General features: G+C 41.9%; 1 protein-coding gene across 2 annotated transcripts in view; it reads left to right on the plus strand.

Moving 5' to 3' along the window:
* elmod1 (ELMO/CED-12 domain containing 1) overlaps nucleotides 1-22,437 on the plus strand; it is a 76,957-nt gene that overhangs the window by 46,271 nt on the left and 8,249 nt on the right. For both annotated transcript variants that reach the window (XM_043691835.2, XM_043691836.2), the window contains one exon: nucleotides 15,309-15,359. In XM_043691835.2, coding sequence (XP_043547770.1) covers nucleotides 15,309-15,359 — 51 coding nt within the window. The remainder of the gene's footprint in view (nucleotides 1-15,308; nucleotides 15,360-22,437) is intronic.

Consider the following 22,437-nt stretch of genomic DNA (forward strand, 5'->3'; position numbering starts at 1 on the left):
TATAAGCCTACTGACTCCCACAGCTATCTGAACTACAGCTCTTCCCACCCTACGTCCTGTAAGGACTCTATCCCTTTCTGGAGAAAGTGAGGTCTGCAGATGCTGGAGATCAAAGCTGAAACTTTATTGCTGGAACAGCACAGCAGGTCAGGCAGCATCCAGGGAACAGGAGATTCGACGTTTCGGGCACAGGCCGAAGAAGGGCCTGTGCCCGAAACGTCGAATCTCCTGTTCCCTGGATGCTGCCTGACCTGCTGTGCTGTTCCAGCAATAAAGTTTCAGCTCTATCCCTTTCTCTCAGTTCCTTCGCCTATTCGCATTTGTTCCGATGAGGCCACTTTCCAAAGTGGTGCTCTTAATATGTGCTCCTTCTTCTCCAACCGTGGCTTCCCACCTACAGTTGTTGACAGGGCTCTCGACAGTGTGCGGTCCATCTCCAGCGCCATGACCCTCACCCCCTCCCTCCCCTCCCAGAACAAGGATAGGGTCCCTCTTGTTCTCACCTTTCACCCCACCAGCCTTCACATGCAAAGAATAATCCTCCGCCATTTTCGCCAACTCCAACACGACGCCACCACTAAACACATCTTCCCTTCCCTCCCCCGTCTGCATTCCACAGAGATCCTTCCCTCCTTCCAGGACAACCTAGTCCACTCCTCCATCACACCTAACACCTCTCCCATTACACACTGCACCTTCCCATGCAATTGCAGAAGGTGCAACACCTGCCCCTTTACCTCTTCTATGCTCACCATCCAAGGCCCCAAACACTCATTTCAGATTAAGCAGCGTTTCACTTGTACCTCTTTCAATTTGGTCCATTGCATTCGTTGCTCCCAATGTGGTCTCCTCTATATCAGAGAGACAAAACGCTGACTGGGTGATTGCTTTGCTGAACACCTTCAGTCTGTATGCAGTCAGGTCCCGGACCTTCCCATGGCTTGCCACTTCAACACACAATCCTGCTCCCATGCCCACATTTCTGTCCTTGGCCTGCTACAATGTTCCAGTGAAGCTCAACGCAAACTGGAGGAACAGCATCTCATCTTCGACTAGGCACGTTACAGCCTGCCGGTCTCAACATTGAATTCAACAACTTCAGATGTTAGTCCGATCTCAACCCCTCTGTTTTCATTCTGCTCCGTAATATTATTTCATTCATTTTATTTATCCTTTTTTTATATTCTTTTCACTGTTCTGTACCTCTTATTTCTTGATTGTCTCTCTTCTTGTTCCCAACTCTTTCATCACCTTTTTCCTCTCCTCTTCCCCCTTTGTTATCCTTCTCCCCTGTTTTCCATTTTGCCTCTGCTTCACCCATCCCCCACATACTTTGTCACACAGCACAGGCTTCAGCCTTGGTCATTCACAGCTCCTAATCTCCCTATAATCTCTCTATGCAGTGTCATTACCATCTCTTTATTGCTACCTTTGCTTCTGGAGCCATGACCTTCTCTCAGCCTAGTATAAATACCTCCCCATTTCTCCCTTTTTTTAAGCTTTGACAAAGGGTCAGTTAGACTCGAAACGTCAGCTCTTTTCTCTCCTTGCAGATGCTGCCAGACCTGCTGAGGTTTTCCAGCATTTACTCTTTTGGTCTATTTATTTAGTGTCCAAAGCATCTTTATTCATGTACTTTGCCTGATTAGATACAGCTATCAGACTTTATAAGATGCAGATATTTTTAAAATGTGCAATTACAAAACATTGAACAGAAGCCATTGGAAGTTAAGGGTAGTTAATAAAATACAATTACTAGAGGCAACGGAATTGGCAATTTCTACAGATGGAAGGAGGCAGGTGCACATTAAAAATAAAAGAAAGGAAACTCGACACCAACTACTCACTTGTAACAGAGATAGGTCAGAGGGCAGATAGCTAATCTGCTTTTTGGCAGTAGGCTGATCATTAAAATATTTTAATGAATCTGCATTACTAAGATATTCTGTCTCTGATCCAAGTTTAATGCTGATTAGGCTTCAGGAAAACTGCCGGTTTAAGGCAGAGGGGAACAACTGGATGAAACAGCAAATGCTTTTCCAGTACACCTGCTTGAGGAGCAGGAATGTTTGCACCCCAACCTAACAACTTTGCTTCAATATCTGCATTGACTCCACACAGCATCCCCACCCCATCTGTCCCTGTAATTGGACAGCCCCACTATTTATCTCCTTCCCAAGCCATAATAGCTTGTTGATATTCTTTTGTAGTTTGCTTTGCTACCTTGTTGAGTTTGTACAGTGGGAAACAGTTGCTGGTAATGTAACCAAATGTAACAATAAGAATTTACATTTATGTCTTCAGAACTTGAATTTCTATATTTGACATGGTAGCTAAATTGTACACAGCCATGCCACATGAACTATGAAATAATTGAGCTATTTTAGGTGTTAATTCAAGGATTAATGTAGGCCAGCAGACCTGGAAAACTCCTTGCTCTTCATCAAATAGTGCTGTGAGATCTTTGACAATGTAACACACTTAATTGCTCAGTTTGGCATAGAACTATAGAATAGTTACAGCACAGAAGGAGACTGTTTCTTTGACTTGTCATGGTTATGTCAGTAGGAAAACGTGAGGACTGCAGATGCTGGAGAGTCAGAGTCAACAAGTGTGGCACAGAAAAGCACAGCAGCATCCAAGGAACAGGAGAGTCAACGTTTTGGGCATAAGCCCTTCATCAGGAATGTGGGGAGGGGAAGGGGGCTGAGAGACAAATAGGAGAGTGAGGTGTGGCTTGGGGGGAAGGTAGCTGGGAAGACGCAGGAAGGGAAGATTGTGATAGATCTGTGGGAAGTTGTGGTGCGGATAGATGAGAAGGAAAATGGGCACGTAGGACAGGTCAAAAGGGCAGTGCCGAGTTGAAGGGTTGGTTCTGGGATGAGGTGGGGGGAGGGGAGATTTAGAAACTATTGAAGTCAATGTTAATGCCGTGTGTTTGAAGGGTCCCAAAGCGGAAGATGAGGGTCAAGTCGTTGGATGGCTTGGATGTGGCAGCGAAGGAGGCCCAGGCCTTGCATGTCCTTGGTAGGATGGGAGTGGATGTTGAAGTGGTCGGGGAGACAGGATACCAACTCACAGAAGGTTTTAGGGAATATCTCTGGGACACATGCACAAAGAATCCCACTGCCCTGTGGCCGACCACTTCAACTCCCCTACCCACTCCACCTATGACATGCAAGTTCTGGGCTGCCTCCACCGCCAAATCCAAGCCACCCAATAACGGAGGAAGAACGCCTAGTCTTCCACCATGGGACCTTTCAACCACACGGCAATAATATCAACTTCACTAGTTTCCAAATCTCTCCTCCCCCCATCTCATCTCAGATCGAATCCTCGAACTCTACAGCGCACTCTTGACCTGCCCTACCTATCCATCTTCCCTCCCACCTATCCGCTCCACCCTCTCCATCAACCTATCACAATCACCCCCCCACCTACACCTATTTATCGCCTTCCCAGCTACCTTCTCTTCCACGCTCCCCAGCCCTACTCCTGCCCTCCTATTTATCTCTCGGCCCCCTTTCACCCACCACATTCCTGATGAACGGCTTATGCCCGAAACATCAACACTCCTGCTCCTTGGATGCTGCCTGACCTGTGCTTTTCTAGTGCCACGCTTTTTGACTTTGGCTATGTTAGTTCTTTGCAAGAGCAATTCAGCCAGTGTGACTCCCCAACTTTTTCCTATAACCTGCAATATGTTCATGCAGTAACCAAAAAATGATGACTGCATATTTTAGTTTTATGATGAGTTGCACTGTTGCTGAGCAACTTTTAAAGGCTCATGTCTGTCTGACATGGACAGATCCTCTGGTTTATTTTTTACATAATCTTAGAATTCCGACAGTGTGGAAGCAGGCCAATTTGCCCATCAAGTCCACACTGACCATCTGAAGAACTTCTGTACCCTATCCCTATAGCCCTGCATTTCCCATGACTAATCCACCTAGTCTGCACATCATTGGACTGTGGGAGGAAACTGGAACACCCAGAGAATACCCACAGAATGACTTAGCTCATCAGTACCGTTCTTGATGTCAGAAGAGGCTATGCAATTTTCTCCCAAGTTGACAGATTCAATGTTGAAAGATTGAATTAAGTAAATGTTCTATTATAAATCCAGTGGTTTGATAATTGAACAACTGAGTACTATTAATAATTTGCTGACCAATTAATAAAATTGAAACCAATAAGGTCGTATTGATCATTACGAGCTACCGATCCAGTTTCAGATCATCCTGTAAGTCAGTTTCGTGTTGAACAGTGGCCCTAGCTAACACTGTCTAAGCTGCATGACCATTTATGTTCTGCGTATGCCGATCAGAGTGCCAGTAAATTGACTTCCAGTTCCAGTCCAGTTCCCTGCTGTGCACAAACATCGGAGGTCCACATTAGCCAATAATTTATCATATGTTGATTTTTCTGTCAACTATTTTTGATCCATCTTTCTGTTGTAATTGTAACTCTGATCTTGACATGGTTGGAATTTCTTTTGGATGTTTGGGAAATCTGAAGTCCAGGTTCCTCCACGTGCTGTGGAATGTTTAATTGCACAGTTGGGGAGAAACATTGCAGGAAATGTAAGTAATAGTTCAAGAAGCAGTAGCAACTTGCATTATCTAAAATCATTCATTTATTTACTCTATATTCAGATAAAAGCAAAATGTACATGTGTAGTTTGGTTTGTAGATTCCTGAGGGTAGCAGTTGGTTTCTACACTTGCATGTAAAAGGCAAACAGTGAGGCTGTCCAATTACAGGGACAGGTGGGGTGGGGTGCTGTGCTGTGTGGAGTCAACACAGATATTAGGTTGGGATACAAGCATTCCTGCTCTTCCTGTCTAGCAGGAGACCTGCAAAAGCATTTGTTGTTCCATCTAGTTGTTCCCCTCTGCCTTAAACTGGCAGATCTCCTTAAGCCTAACCAACATTAAACTTGGAACAGAGACTGAATATCCTCATAGTTCAGGTAAAAACAATGACTGCAGGTGCTGGAAACCAGATTCTGGATTAGTGGTGCTGGAAGAGCACAGCAGTTCAGGCAGCATCTAAGAAGCAATACTGCTCCTCGGATGCTGCCTGAACTGCTGTGCTCTTCCAGCACCACTAATCCAGAATCCTCATAGTTCAGTTTTATCAAAAGACGCTTGGTATTCAAAAATGTTTAGTCACATAACTTTCACTGACCTAGAAACATGTAGCTGTGATGATGTTCAGTGGAGAGTTTTGTGTTGCATGTTAATATGAACAGCACAGACTGATCACAAATTGAATACTATCCCAGAAAGAAAACCATTAAGACTTGGGAATGTCACACACTGGCCCATCTTGTATATTTCTAAAGTGAATGTTCAGTAAGACAGGTACATTCATTTCCCAGTATTTCTGTTTATCTTGCTGTTTTTACCTCTGGAGTTATCATTATAATTATGCAAAACAATTTGTGAAATTTCAATATTATTGTCATTAGCCAATAATCATCATTTATTGGTTTTTCTGTCAACTATTTTTGATCCACCTTTCTGCTGTAATTGTAACTCTAATCTTGACATAGAGATGTACAGCATGGAAGCAGACCCTTCAGTCCAACCCATCCATGCTGACCAGAAAACCTAACCCAATCTAGTCCCACCTGCCAGCACACGGCCCATATCCCTCCAAACCCTTCCTATTCATATACCCATCCAAATGCCTCTTAAATGTTGCAATTGTATCAGCCTCCACCACTTCCTCTGGCAGCTCATTCCATACCCTCTGCATGAAAAGGTTGCCCCTTAGGTCACTTTTATATCTTTCCCCTCTCACCCTAAACCTATTCCCTCTAGTTTTGGACTCCCCGACTCCAGTGAAAAGACTTTGCCTATTTACCCTATCCATGCCTCTCAGAATTTTGTAAACCTCTATAAGGTCACCCCTCAGCCTCCGATGCTCCAGGTAAAACAGCCCCAGCCTGTTCAGCCTCTCCATATAGCTCAAATCCTCCAACCCTGGCAATATCCTTGTAAATCTTTAATTGTGTGCAGTATTCCAACAGTGGCCTAACCAATGTCCTGTACAGCGCAACATGACCTCCCAACTCCTGTACTCAATACTCTGACCAATAAAGAAAAGCATACCAAACGCCTTCTTCACTATCCTATCTGCCTGCGACTCCACTTTCAAGGAGCTATGAACCTGCACTTTGTTCAGCAACACTCCCTAGGACCTTACAACGAAGTGTATAAGTCCTGCTAAGATTTGCTTTCCCAAAATGCAGCACCGTGCATTTATCTGAATTAAACTCCATCTGCCACTTCTCAGCCCATTAGCCATCTGGTCAAGATCCTGTTGTAATCTGAGGTAACCCTCTTCGCTGTCCACTACACCTCCAATTTTGGTGTCAACTGCAAACTTATGAACTGTACCTCTTATGCTCGCATCCAAATCATTTATGTAAATGACAAAAAGTAGAGGACCCAGCACCGATCCTTGTGGCACTCCACTGATCACAGGCCTCCAGTCTGAAAAACAACCCTCCACCACCTGGTTGGGATTTCTTTTGGATGTTTGGGAAATCTGAAGTCCAGGTTCCTTCATGTACTGTGGAAATGTTTAATTGCACAGTGTGCATACTTTCTTAATGTGTTCCCAACTCAATTGAGGGTGGTGCTGGGTGGACGGTGTCTCCAATTCTTTATTAGTTTTGAGACGGGGTTGAAGGTTCCCAGTTATCATAGCTTTTATTACAAAAGCAGATACACTAAGGCTGGAAAGACACATTCCAGGATGCCCTGGTCAGCAAGTAGTACTATAAAGGCATTTGCCTTTTGTCGCCCAAAGCTGTCCTTGCCTCCTTTCTACTGATGGATGCTATAAGACCCAGTAAACCTGGCTGACGAGGGTTAAATCTATAAGAGAAGTTGCATTTCAAGCTCCCAGCTTCACTATAATATTTAATTGGTCAGTGCATCTTCTGGGGACAGGTTGGCTGGCAGCCTTCTCTGCCTTTGTTCAACTCAAAAATGATTGAAGCATAATTGCCTTTCATAATTTTTTTTAGAAATGTTGTATCCTACCTGATCTAAACCACCCAGTTTTAAGTGGTCAAAAATTCAGCGAGGAACTTGTGTATAGAGTCTGAGGAGGTAGGGGAAGCCCAAATTGAATTTTTTGCATCTGTCTTTACTAAAGAAAAGGAGCTTGTGGTGAATGAAACCATTTGCGGAGCAGGTACGCATGCTGGAACGGATAGAGATTGAGGAAGCTGATGTGCTGAAAATTTTGACAAACATTACGATTGACAAGTCGCCAGGGCCAGACCAGATTTGTCCTCGGCTGCTTTAGGAAGCCAGAAATGTGATTTCTTCACCACTTGCGAAGATCTTTGCATCCTCGCTCTCCACCAGAGTCGTACCTGAGGACTGGAGGGAGGCAAATATAATTCCTCTCTTCAAGAAAAGAAATAGGGAAATCCCCGGCAATTACAGACCAGTCAATCTCATGTCTGTCGTCTGCAAGGTGTTAGAAAGGATTCTGAGGGATAGGATTTATGACCATCTGGAAGAGCATGACTTGATTAAATGCAGTCAGTACGGCTTTGTGAGGGGCAGGTCATGCCTCACAAATCTTATTGAGTTCTTTGAGGATGTTACTCGACAAGTTGATGAGGTTCAAGTGGTGGATGTGGTGTATATGGACTTCAGCAAGGCATTTGATAAGGTTCCCCATGGTGGGCTCGTTCAGAAGGTCAGGAGAAATGGGAAACAGGGAAATTTAACTATCTGGATACAGAATTGGCTAGTCGACAGAAGACAGCGAGTGGTAGTGGAAGGAAAGTATTCTGCCTGGAAGTCAGTGGTGAGTGGTGTTCCACAGGGCTCTGTTCTTGGGCCTCTACTCTTTGTAATTTTTATTAATGACTTGGATGAGGAGATTGAAAGATGTGTTAGCAAATTTGCAGACGACACAAAGGTTGGAGGTGTCGTTGACAGTATAGAGGACTGTTGTAGGCTGCAGCGTGACATTGACAGGATGCAGAGATGGGCTGAGAGGTGGCAGATGGAGTTCAAACTGGATAAATGCGAAGTGATGCATTTTGGAAGATCGAATTTGAAAGTTGAGTACAGGATTACAGACAGGATTCTTGGGAGTGTGGAGGAACAACAGGATCTTGGTGTGCAGGTAGATAGATCCCTTAAAATTGCCACCCAAGTGGACAGGGTTGTTAAGAAAGCATATGGTGTTTTGGCTTTCAGTAACAGGGGGATTGAGTTTAAGAGCCATGAGATCTTGTTGCAGCTCTATAAAACTTTGGTTAGACCGCAAATACTGTGGTATTTGGAATACTGTGTCCAGTTCTGGTCGCCCTATTATAGGAAAGATGTGGATGCTTTGGAGAGGGTTCAAAGGAGGTTTACTAGGATGCTGCCTGGAATGGAGGGTTTATCTTACAGAGGTTGACTGAGCTCGGACTTTTTTCATTGGAAAAAAGAAGGAAGAGAGGGGACCTAATTGAGGTGTATAAGATAATGAGAGGCATAGATAGAGTTGATAGCCAGAGACTTTTTCCCAGGGCAGAAATTGTTAAAACGAGGGGTCATAGTTTTAAGCTGTTTGGCAGAAAGTATAGAGGGGATGTCAGAGGTGGGTTCTTTACGCAGAGAGTTGTGGGAGCATGGAATGCATTGCCAGCAGCAGTTGTGGAAGCGAGGTCATTGGGGATATTTAAGAGACTGCTGGACATGCATATGGTCACAGAAATTTGAGGATTTGTACATTAGGTTTACCTTACATGAGGATCAATGGTCGGCACAACATCGTGGGCTGAAGGGCCTGTTCTGTGCTGTACTGTTCTATGTTCTATGAATGAAGAGAAAGGTAATAAACAGAATACAATAGTAGCTGGAGTACATGGATCTTGCAGCTGCTTCTGGGATTGCAGGCTTAGTTAAAGATTTATTATAATTATTATTGTCGTTGTAGTTTACTAAGATTTTTATTCATTTCTTTGAATAACATGTCAGGAAAACAAAAAAAAATCATGATTTTCTTTCAAATGACTTTTTCTAAATGAGCTTTCCAGGGTCTACTGTGAATGGTTGAGGGTTTTTTTTCTAAATCAGAAGCTAAGAAAGACTTGTAGATGTTTGAGTTTTTTTTTTACACGGCAAAAGTATTTTTTGTTGTAAAGCTGAATAGTTTATTTTAAATAAGGAGTTGTGTTTTGTTTGGCGAGTCCTGAACATGGTGGGCTCTGGAGATTTTTTTTCTTCCAGGAATTTATTGATTAGGAGTCTTTTTTTATTCAGTTGTTCAACTAAGTCATTGATTTTATTTAAGTTTTATATGTTTGAGATATATATTTTAAATTTCTTTCCATTTTATTATTATTTTCTGGAGGCAATGAAAGATAGTTTATTTTATATATAAGGTGCTACTGTAAATTCCTTTCTTAGGCTTAATGTTATTAAGAGCATATTTGAGGTACAGAGGGAGATGGCTAGTAGATTTAGAAAATTTATTCCACAGCAGTGTCAGTCAAATAGATGGGTGACTGTCAGGAATGGTAAGAAAATAGTTCAGAAGTCTCTGGTGGCTCTGGAACTGTTGAAGGTGACAGCCTGAGGAAAATGGAAGGGGCAGTCAGATATCAGACACTTGCAATGATTCTTATGTTAGGTAGCGTTTGACATGATTTAATAGAATTATTGTTACAAAGAACTCTCCTGTCAGGGGCTTAGACAGGAGATTCTGTGGCAGTGAGTGTAATTTTAGGATGGTTTGTTGCTTCCCTGGTGCTCGGATTAAGGGATGTATCTAAACATTTCAAACATTTTGTTAAAGGTGAGATTGAGAAGCCAGAAATTATTGTACTGCTTTAATCTTTACCTTAAAAATGTCACTCCTACCAGAGTGAATTTAAGAGGTTAGGTACAGGATTAAAAAATAGAACCTTAAAAGTAGTAATTCCCAACGCCAAATTCAAATGAAGGGAGGAACAAACGGTTGAAGGAGATAAATCAATGGGGGATTCAAGTTTTTGGACAATTGGAAAGTTTTTTGGGATAGAAAATACCTCTTCAAAAAAGATGGGTCTAACCTAAACTAAAACAAGGACCAATATCTCAACAGGGAGGTTCGCCCATTTCATTTAGGGAGATTTTATACTGATAGAGAGGGGGAGTGGAGGAAGTCTAAGTCATAGTGTAAACAGAAGGATTGATGGGAAAGTTCTGAATGTGAGGAGGACAAAATCAATTCGAAACGAAAAACAAGACAGTCAGATTATATACTAACTCTGAAGAACTAAATTGCATTTATTTCAATGCAAGGGGTGTTGTAGGTAAGGCTGATGAACTGGAGGCATATTTAAGAGCATGGGATAGGGACATCTTAGCTATTACAGAAACCTGGCTGATTGGTAGCTCAATGTTCTAGGTTTCAGATGTCTTGGATGGTGAAGAATTTGTCAAAATTTTCTTTATCAATATGTGGATGCTCCTACGAGAGAAAGGACAAAACTAGACCTCCTTTTGGGCAATAAGGCAGGGCAGGTGACTGAAGTAAAAGTGGGTGAACGCTTTGGGTCTGGCGATTAGAAATCTATTAGTTTCAAAATGGTTATGGAAAAGAATATTCCTTCCATAAAAGTTAAAGTTTGTAATTGAAGTAAGGCAAACTTCAAGGGTACGAGACAACTTTCAAAAGTTGATTAGAGTAGACTGTTCGCATGTGAAAGGAAGTCTGAGAAGTGGGAGGCATTCAAGAGTGTGATGATGAGAGATCAGAGGCATTATGTTCCCGTTAGAGCAAAGGGTAAAGCTGGTAAAATTGAGGAGCAATGGATAAATAAAGATATTGAAGAAGGGCTTATGCCCGAAACGTAGATTCTCCTGTTCCCTGGATGCTGCCTGACCTGCTGCGCTTTTCCAGCAACACATTTTCAGTATTGAGGTTTTAGTCAAGAATAAAAACAAATCTTAGTTTAGATATTGACAACTTGGTTCAATTGAATCTCTTAATCAATATAAAGAATGTAGCAGCTTTCTTACAAAAGAAATTAGGAAGGCAAAGAGGGGATATGAGATAGCATTGGCAGATAAGGTTAAGGATAATCCAAAGAGATTCGAACAAATACATTTAAGAGCAAGAGGGTACCGAGAGCGAGGGCCTCTTAAAGATCAAGGAGGTCGTCTTTGTGTTGAATCCCAGGAAATGGAAGAGATACTAAATCTCATGTCAGTTTTTACTCTGGAGAAAGAAATAGAGACTAAAGAATGCAGAGAAATAAACTTTGATATTTTTTAAATAGTTCACATTACAGAAGAGGAATTTTGGGAAGTCTTAAAGAATATAAAGGTAGATAAATCTCTGGGATCTAATTTCAAGTACCCAGAACATTGTAGGAGGAAATTGTGAGACCCCTTGCAAAAATATTTGCATCATCTAGGGGGAGATGCCTGATGACCAGAGAGTGGCTAATGTTGTACCTTTGTTGAAGAAAGGTTGTAAGGAGAAACTGTGGAACTATAGGTCTGTGAGTCTGACTTTGATTGTGGGTAAGTTGTTAGAGGTGGCTATAAAAGATAGAATGTATGGACATTTACAGAGGCAAAAATTGATTAGGGATAGTCAGCATGATTTTTTTCAAGGAAAATTGTGTGTTTCTAACTTGATTGAGTTTTTTGAGGAAGTTACCAAAAAAGATTGATGGCAGGGCAGTAGACATTGTTTATTTGGATTTTAGTAAGGCTTTTGACAAGATTCATCATAGTAGACTAATAAATAAAGTTAGGTCACATGGGATTCAGGGTGAGCTTGCCAATTAGAAACATAATTGGCTTAATGGCGGGAGACAGAGAGTAATAGTGGAGGGTTGCTTGTCAGACTGGAGGCCTGTGACCAGCAGTGTTCCACAGAGATTGGTTCTGGGTCCAGTTTTGTTTGTCATTTATATGAATGATTTGGATGAGAATATTTAAGGCATGGCTAGTAACTTTGCAGACGACACCAAAAGTGGTGGCATAATAGACAGTGAAGAATGTTTTGTCAGATTACAGGGTGAATCTTGATCAAATGGTCAATGGGAAGATGAAAAATGGCAGATGGAGTTCAATCTGGATAACTGCAAAGCATTGCATTTTGGTACAACAAACAAGGTTGGACATATACAATTAGTGGTAGGGCCCTGGCTGGTGGTGTAGAACAGAGGGACCTTGGGTGCAGATACATAATTGTTTGAAGTTTGTGTCACATATAGACAGGGTGGTTAAAAAGGCATTTGGCATGCTTGCCTTTATTGCTCAGTTGTTTGAGTATAGGAGTTGGAAAGTCATTTTGAGGTTGTACAGGACATTAAGGCCTCTACTGCAATATTGTGTACAGTTCTGGTCGCTCAGTTATAGAAAGGATATTTTCAAGTTGGAGAGGGTTAGAGTCATAGAGATGTACAGCACGGAAACAGACCCTTAGGTCCAACTCCCCCATGCCGACCAGATATCCCAACCTAATCTCGTCCCGCTTGCCAGCACCTGGTCCATACTCCTCCAAACCCTTCCTATTTATATACCCATCCAGATGCCTTTTAAATGTTGCAATTGTAGTAGCCTCCATCACTTCCTCTGGCAGCTCATTCCATACACGCACAACCCTCTGTGAAAAGGTTGCCCCTTAGGTATCTTTTATATCTTTACCCTCTCATCCTAAACCTGTGCCCTCTAGTTCTGGACTCTCCCACCCCAAGGAGAGTCTTATCCTATCCATGCCCCTCATGATTTTATAAACTTCTATGAGATCATCCCTCAGCCTCCGATGCTCCAGGGAAAACAGCTCCAGCCTTTTCAACCTCTCCCTATAGCTCAAATCCTCCAACACTGGCAACATCCTTGTAAATCTTTTCTGAACCCTTGCAAGTTTCACAACATCTTTTTGATAGGAAGGAGACCAGAATTGCACGCAATATTCCAACAGAGGCCTAACCAATGTCCTGTACAGCCGCAACATGACCTCTCAACTCCTGTACTCAATACTCTGACCAATAAAGGAAAGCATACCAAACGCCACCTTCACTATCCTATCTACCTGAGACTCCACTTTCAAGGAGCTATGAACCAGCACTCCAAGGTCTCTTTGTTCAGCAATACTCCCTAAACTTACCATTAAGTGTATAAGTCTTGCTCTGATTTGCTTTCCCAAAATGCAGCACCTCGCATTTATCTAAATTTAACTCCAACTGCCTCTCCTCAGCCCTTTGGCACCTCTGATTAAGATCCCGTTGTAATCTGAGGTATTACTCGCTGTCCACTACACCTCCAATTTTGGTGTCATCTGCAAACTTACTAATTATACATCTTATGCTCAATCCAAATCGTATCCACTGGTCACACGGCTCCAGTCTGAAAAACAACCCTCCACCACCACACTCTGTCTTCTACCTTTGAGCCAGTTCTGTATCCAAATGGCTAGTTCTCCCTGTATTCCATGAGATCTAACCTTGCTAACCAATCTCCCATGGGAACCTTGTCAAACGCCTTAGTGAAGTCCATGTAGATCACATCTACTCCTCTGCCCTCATCAATCCTCTTTGTTACTTCTTCAAAAAACTCAATCAAGTTCATGAGATATGATTTCCCACGCACAAAGCCATGTTGACTATCCCTAATCAGTCCTTGCCTTTCCACATACATTAACATCCTGTACCTCAGGATTCCCTCCAACAACTTGCCCACTACTGGCATCAGGGTCACTGGTCTATAGTTCCTTGGCTTGTCCTTACCACGCTTCTTAAATAGTGGCACAACATTAGCCTACCTCCAGTTTTTCGGCACCTCACCTGTGAGTATTGATGATACAAATATCTCAGCAAGGGGCCCAGCAATCACTTCCTTAGCTTCCCACAGAGTTCTAGGTACACCTGATCAGATCTGGGTACTTATCCGCTTTTATGCATTTCAAGACATCCAGCACCACCTCCTCTGTAATATGGACATTGTTCAAGAGGTCACCATCTGTTTCCCCACATTCTATATCTTCCATGTCTTTCTCCACAGTAAACACTGATGCAAAATTCTCATTTAGTATCTCCACCATCTCCTGCAGCTCCACACACAGACTTCAAAAGAGATTTACCAAGATGTTGCCAGGTACAGAAGGTTTGAGTTATAAAGGAGGTCTGGATAGGCTGGGAATGTTTTCTCACTGGAGGGTAGGAGGTTAAGAGGTGATTGGATAAAAATGTACAAAATAATGAGAGGTATAGATAGAGTTAATGGTAGTTGTCTTTTCCCTAAGATGGGGGATCTCAAGACAAAAGGGCACATTTTTAAGGTGAGAGGAGAGAGATTTAAAAAAGACATGAGAGGCAAATTTTTACACCACACAGTGATTCGCATGTGGAATGAACTTCCTGAGGAAGTGGTGGATGTGGATACAATTACAACTTTAAAAGACATTTGAATAGATATATGAATAGGAAAGGTTTGGTTGCTGGAAAAGCGCAGCAGGTCAGGCAGCATCCAAGGAGCAGGAGAATCGATGTTTCGGCATAAGCCCTTCTTCAGGAATGAAGAAGGGCTTATGCCCAAAATGTCGATTCTCCTGCTCCTTGGATGCTGCCTGACCTGCTGCGCTTTTCCAGCAACACATTTTTCAGCTCTGATCTCCAGCATCTGCAGTCCTCACTTTCTCCAAGATTTGGAGAGATATGAGCAAGTGGGACTAGTTTAGTTTGGGGTTCTGTTTGGCATGGACTGGTTGGACCAAAGGGTCTGTTTCCATGTTGTACGACTCTGGACTAAAAATAAATTTAAAATTAATTGATGTTTCAGTCATCGAAGCATAGCACGACCTAATGTTCTTTCCTTGTGTTGTCAGTTCTATAAAGTAATCTGCCTTACCCTCTTCAATTATAAAGTTTCTATACAAAACCTTAATCAGTCAACTTTCTTAAGAAGTGATGGAGTTGCTGAGTATTTCACCAATTGCTTTGTTCCCAATTTCCAGCCATCTCAGTTTTTAATTTTATTTTGTAACCATTTATCTTGGGAAATGATTTTCACATTAACTTACTGATTTGGGAAAAAAAAATTGAGCGCAAAATAAAATGCACCAACTTTGAGGCCTAATTCGCTTCATGCCTGATCCATGTAGCCTTGTTTTACACTCAAGACGTAGGAAATGTGTTCATTTTGGAAACCGTGCAGTTGTTTGTGACTAAAATGTAATTGCTTGCCATCCATTTGAAGTAATTAATACAGTACAAGTTGATATTGAATGAGCAAGAACATGTTGGATTGTGAAAATTAACTTGTTTTAATTTTTTTCAAACAGCAAAATAAATACAAAGGAATGGGAAAAGAAAAAAAATGATCAGGCAATTGGGTGAGTATTCACTGGTGTATACTCATAGGAAGGAAGATTAACAAGTCAAATCATAAATTGTGGCATGCATAGTTTCTGAAACTTCTGCTTAAAAACATACTCCAGAAATAACATTCATTGAGGATGATTTATATTTATAAGTGAAAGTACACCAGTTCTTAATTTAATTAGTGTCACTAGTGGATTTGCTTGTAAGTCAGCAAATTGCCACCATAACATGCTAGTATTGTATCATCCGTAATAGGTGCCCAGTTTTGAATAACTTTTGGCCAAGTTTGTCTTTGAGCATGGTTGGTGACAGAAGGAAAAAAGAATGGAAAAAATATTACATTCCCGTTTAACAAATAAAGTAGAGAAAAAATTGATAGGTATTAGCCTGGGCTTATTGCTTGCACAACTATTACCATCCATTTTATTTTCAAAAAGACTGTGGGCTTACATATCCCATTTTCATTGTGTTTTGTTGAGCAAGATTCATGCTGCCTGGTCCTCCATATCTCAGTGATTATCACACAGTCTTCTGCTGTTCGCCTTGTTAATTATGCCACTAGGCTCTTCAGTACTAAACTTGTGCAGTTGTGTGACAAAAGCAGGTGGCTGCACTCACCACTGACGGGACCTTGCAGTACTCATGCAACTAGTGCCAGCCACCCACCACTTCTCATGCTGTAACTTCACCTCAGGGTGGTGCTCAAACATTACCACTGATAACATTGCCCAGAAAGAAAATCTTGCTTCCCACTTCGCACACAGGAATGTGATGATGCTAGTTGGTGGAGAGAAGGGCTGTCCATTCTCTTGTTGATCGCTGCAAGAGGCTATACCATAAAACCTAACCAGCCTGGATCCAAGTAGCCTGGGTCAATGTTGTATCTTAGGTTAAAAGCAGTGCTAAAGTATGATCCTTGATCCTCGATACATTCAGGACATCAGTTCATGACGTGACACCAAGCACAAGCCTGCTGTTCTATTCTGTTGACTGAAATCCTTCTGTCTTCTGTCATGATTCACCTGAAGTTGTGCATTGGAAATCAAGCCCAACTAATACCAGATTCACCACAGCTGTGAAGGTTTAATTAAACTTCCAAGATCCCAATTTTCCTCAGACTGTCTCCTACCCAAATTAGAAGTCCAATACGCCAGGAGTTTTCAGTAACAATAAATAAAACTTTCTTATTGTAAAAAAGGGTAAGATTTCCTTCCCAAAAGGGTAGTCAAAAACCTTACCCTCTTCTTAAAATTCACTCACTCGAGCACATGCATCCCTGCACATGTGCTCCCCTAACACGGGGCAGGGCGGGGATAAAATAACACTTAAATCTTACAAGTAAAGGGAAAAGAAATAGGGATATGCCATTTTGCACCAGCAGTTCAAAATCTAAGCTAGATGAGTATTAGATCATCAGCTTCAATAAGTTCTTTGGTTGGGCCCAGGATCTTTCTAGTTATCTCTGAGTTTTAAAATAATTTCTTTCAACATTTCTAAATATTTCTCCAGCCTTTAGCCAGAGCAACTTTAGAGGAAGGAGAGAGCAAAGAATCGATGCAGCTAATTCAGGCAGGTCTCCTTTCTTCTCACTGTTACATTACAACTCAACCAGAGGATTGTTGCTGAGCTGTCCTGAACCTATTACAAATAGTGCCAGTTTGCCTGGATCCACTGTCCCCAACAAGTAACATAACTTTGTATTTATCAGATTGCTCCACTTGTTTTTCGAAGACTGCAAACAAATCCTTGGTCTTTTTGTTCTATAAAACGGTCCATTTTCCTCATTTTCAATCCTTAGTCCAAAGACAAAATAAAACTCTAAGGGATCCGAGCAACATGGTGAAATTTGTGACAGAATCAGGCAGGAAATCCGGTGAGGCCTATCTTGATATTAGGAGCATCTTGCGGCATCTTCTATGCATCTGCTGAGTGGCAAGGTGAGTTTCCTGCTTGGAAGTGACAAGTTCCTAATTACAAAGGATTCATACTTATTAAAAGCCTTTATTAATGGCCCAACTCACCTGTCAAAAGAATCAGCTTCCTATCTTGCCAAGCACAGCAAACAAGCTAAACATCAAGAATCCTCAACATGGAAGTCGGAGCAGGTACTTCTGCTTGCCGCAGCTCTGAAGGATCTCCGTGTTGAACACTGGGCACCAACATCTCAATGCATGTTCTATGGGCACCAGCCATGTAACCCCCCATGTCCATGGATGCTGGCAGCTTTCACGTGCCAGCCTCTACGAACCCAAATGGCATGTCTCAAATCCATTTACAAAATGTGTTTCCATTTTATTGGTGCATTTGCAATAATTATTGTAAAGCTGCAGTAGGACATTAATATGGAATGGATTAGGCTGCATCTACAGACTGGTCACTTACTGTCATAGCACTTACTCACTGAATCCTCTGCTCACAGCATCCCTGCCTTGCCTTTTTATGCTTTGCACCATCAGCCAGAGACAACAGGCTCATATTATTTTCATCTTGCCTTGCCATTTTGCACAGACACAAATCCTGGACACAGCCAGTCAGCCACTCAGGGTTGTCAGAGTCACGGTGCTCTCCAGAAAAAAAGAATGAGGAGCTCTATGTCGGGCTGTACACCATCTGTCTTGGTGCTTTCTATCCTGTTGTGGCCTGGAATATGAAAGAGAATTATAAAGGGAGATGAATGTGGGTGGCACAGCTATTACGTTTGGAGTAGGTGTGAAGGAGTCCCAAGCAAGTGAATAGTCAGTGCAGATGCCATGCAATGATGGCAGAGATTTGGGTGGGTAAGAGCAAGTGAGGAAAATGGTGCCGATAGTAATGAGAGTAGTAGAGCATGAGGTGGATACAGCTGCAGAGATAAAGTATGAGGTATCAGAGAGATTTTGGTTGTACTTACACAGTGGAATGGAAAATGTCATTGATTTCTTCCTACAGTGCTGTGCATTCCTCCATATGACTAAAACTGTTTTAATTCAGGTGTCATCCTTAGACTAAGTTTGTACTGCCGACACTTGGGAAAAAGGGCATCCTGCATCTGTACTACTCTGTCTACTAAGACTCCTAGGTTCCTACTTGCAAAGTGGAGCTCCAGCTTCCTCTTTTCTGCCTTGTCAAGGGCAATTGTCAGAAACCACACAGAGTAGCTCTGGAGTAATGGTGCCTATCTGGGTGCACAACAGGCTTTTAAGAGTTGCATGGATGCAAGGGATTTCAGCAAGTATCTAATTAGTGGCAAGCCATTCCACGGCTAGATTTGAACATGAAGATCGCCATTGGTTGGGCAAATGGTGGGCAAAATGAGTTGGGTAAGAGATGGTGAGAAATCTTGAGGCTTCATAGCTGGGAACGTTCTTCAAAAGTATAGAGTGTGTAGAAGATTGCTTAGAAAGGAGTTTAGGATGGCAAAGATGGGCCCCAAAATATCTTTGGGGGTTGGAATCAAGGAAGCCCAAGGCTTTTTCTAATTATACATAGAAAACTCGATTATCTGAACAAGATGGGTGGGCACTATTTCGTTTGGATAATTGATTATTTGGATAATCAATTTGACCTTAAATAAGGGAAACCATACTGATGTAACGCTGTGCTCTACTGGAGAGTTTGTTTAAATCTATAATTTAGATGAGTCTGCTATTTAAACAAATTAATCTTTGCATTCGCCAAATTGCAGATTTAGTTGAGAAGATCTAAACCCTTACCGTCACAAAAATATATGAAATCCAAGCATTAAGCAAAGTCCCGAACAGCTTCTATGATCACGAGCATTTGTCAGTTTCTGTGAACTCAGTGTCACAACCGCCTCACGCATGCATTTACTTGCTCGGCCATTTTTTTCATATCTTTTTTAAAAAGGTATGAAACTTCTACAGACTGACATTCACAGAGAACTTATAAAAGAACAGAGAAAGTTGACGTGCAACTCAATTGTCCTCCCTTATCTCAAAGACGGAAGCACCACCTCGTATATGCATTTACTTTCTCAGCCATTCTTTTCATGACCGGCCCAGTAAAGTGACAGGAATACCCTGTAAAGCAATTACTTTTGGTAAGCGCTGTGTAACTAACCCTTACCTAAACAGTATCCAGTCGCTGATGCTTGAGGTGCTTGTGCTTTTGTTTTTGCCATTATTTTAACATGTTCACCAATGCACTTACCGAATACACTTACCTCATTGATGTAACGTTTCTGTGGGACCTTGAGATCTTCTTCGGATAATCCAAAATTCGGATAATTGCTATTCGGATAATCAAGGTTCCTCTGTATTATGAGTAAGAGGATTACCAGGGAAAGAGTGGTACCTATTAGAGTCCAAAGGGGCAACCTCTGCATGGAACCAATGATCATGGGTGAGATCTCAAATGAATACTCCTCATCTGTATTCACAAAAAAGGATGTTGTAGCTGGGGATTTCAGTTGGGATGGTGAGGTTCTCGAACACCAGATTAATAAGCAGGAAGTTTGGATATTTTAGTGAGCATCAGATGTGTAAATTCCCAGGTCTTGATGAGATGTATCCCAGGCTTCTATGGGAGGCATGGGAGGAGATTGTTGGGACCTTGGTAGATACATTTAATATTGCTTTAATACTGGCCACAGGTGAAGTGCCAGATGACTGGAGGACAGTTAATGCTGCTTTGTTCAAGAAGGGCAGTAGGGATAGACCAGGTGATTACAGACCAGTTAGTCTAACATCCATGGTAGTGCAAGTATTGGGAAACATTCTGAAGGACAGAGTTATTCAATACTTGGAAAGGTAGGGATTGATCAGGGATTTTTAGAATAGATTTGTTAGAGGGAGTTCCTGTCTGACTAATTTAATTAAGTTTTTTTGAAAAGGTGACAAATATATATTGATGAGGAGGGGGTATGATTTACATGGACTTAAGGAGAGCCTTTGACAAGGTCCCACATAGAAGGCTGGTCCAAAAGGGAAGAACCTATGGAATCCAAGGTAAGTTGGCAAACTGCATCCAAAAATGGCTTACAAATTGGAGGCAAAGAGTGATGATGGAGGTTGTTTTTGTAATTAGAAGCCACAGAATTTGGTGCTGGGACACTCTCTGGTTGTTATGTACATTAATGACTCAGATGCAAATGTAGAAGGTAGAATTACTGCTGTGAGGCAAATCACCAGCCTTGGAGTCAGGGTTCAAAGTCAGAGTCATTATACGAGGAAATACCAGAGCTCCAGGGAGAGAAAGATACCAACAGCACAGTGGTCAACTGTGATTCTTCTCTCAACCCAGAGCATTGTCAAGTTATTCTTATACATTGTGTGATATAATAGATCAGTGATGAGGTTATTGTCTCTGTTATAAATTTTGTTTGTTGTAAACATTGCAGAATCGTTGATAGTTTTGGTGCAGTCATTGTCAGTTCCAGCGCAGCCTTTGTTAATTTCAGCACAGTCGATGTCAGTTTCAGCGCAGACATTCCATTTCAATGAGGAGGGTGATTACTGCAGCCCTGGCTATTAGCACTTTGTATTGGGTCTGTATCAAACTGTTAGCATTTCCATCAAAGGTGCTGGCTGGACCCAGACACTTCAGAAGGCAGCATATGCTACTCATGTATATTCTCTCCCCCACCTGCCTTAATCTAATCAACTAGGTTGAGTGCATTGTGCTGGCATTCTGGTGCCCCCTAGCAGTATCTGTTTGCTCTGCTGTCTCTCTCCGTCTTGTGATCTGGCTGCCAAATTATGGTTCAGTGGCCATCTTGTGTGTCTGTGTGCCTCGTGTCACCCTGCCCCGTGCCATCTCCCACTTCATTACTAAGTTCAGTAAATGTAAGGTGAAGCATTTTGGGAGGTATAATAGGGGAAGGATATACAAAATCTATATTGCAGCCCCTTAGGGAGGACTGAGGAATAAAGGGATCTTAGTGTACATGCCCATAGATTCATGAAGGTACCAGGACAGCTAGACATGATGGTCAAGGCGGCTTGCAGGATGCTTGTCTTCATTAGCCAGGGCAAAATGTATCGGAGCACGAATGTCTTGGCACAACTTTATAAAACGTGTTAGGCCACTGATGGAATGCTGTGCGCACTTTTGTTCGCCACATTATCGAAAGAATGTGATTGCACCGGAGAGAGTGAAGAGGAGATTCACCATGATTTTGCCATGATGGAAGAATCTCCATTATGAGGAGAGAGTGGATAGGCTGGGATTGTTTTTCTTCGAGCAGAGGAGACTAAGGGGGGGATCTTTTTGAAGTATAAATTGAGAGGCATAGACAGAGGACATCATAAAAATCTCTTCCCATGGCAGACATGTCTCAGGAAATTCTTTTTCAACGAGAGGGTCATAGATGTATGGAACGTGCTTCCTGAGGGGGTGGTGGAGGCAAGTACTCTCTTGGATGAGCATTTAAATGCCAGGGCATATATGCTATGAAACAAATGCAGGTAAATGGTATAACCGTAGTTTGATGTTTGTTGGTTGGCATGGACATGGTAAACTGAAGGACCTGTATCTGTGCTGTGTGACTCTGACTCTATCACCATCCAAAAAAAACCCAAAGCAAATTGCACTTTGTCAAAAAACAATAAGATTGAGGCTATGGTCTCTCTCACTTCAGCTTTCATTCTTGTTGATCAAACCACTAAAAACTTAATCATTCAACCCATTCTTGCTGCTATCCCCTTTTTATGATCAAATTCTAATTCTAATTGGCTTATTAGTGCACGGACAGTTCATTGTCAGTCTTTGATTACATGAATAATATGTGCCTAATTCAGATTGGTTTCTTTAAAAATAATGGCCACCTTTGTGATATTGTTTCTGCTGACTCCTAGTTCAATCTGACATGCCAATCATTTTATAAGATCATCCCTTGCATAACAGCTTGTCCCTCATAGTTTACCCACTCCATAGATCTTATCCAAGACAAGATAGCACCAATGAGGCCATTGTGCCTGCTTAGACTACATAGTGCCACCTCCTAGTGATTAACTAATATCCCAAATGTTGAAACTTGTATCTCAAAAGGTCAAATGACTACAAGACTAGAAAATTCAGAATCTAATTCCAACATAACACATATATACCCAGAGGCTTTTTGCATACTTTATTTTAAAATCATTTAGCTTT

This window comes from Chiloscyllium plagiosum, unplaced genomic scaffold (assembly GCF_037043375.1).
Source record: "Chiloscyllium plagiosum isolate Xiang-an unplaced genomic scaffold, Cpla_swu_hap1 HiC_scaffold_6, whole genome shotgun sequence".
Classification (NCBI taxonomy): domain Eukaryota; kingdom Metazoa; phylum Chordata; class Chondrichthyes; order Orectolobiformes; family Hemiscylliidae; genus Chiloscyllium; species Chiloscyllium plagiosum.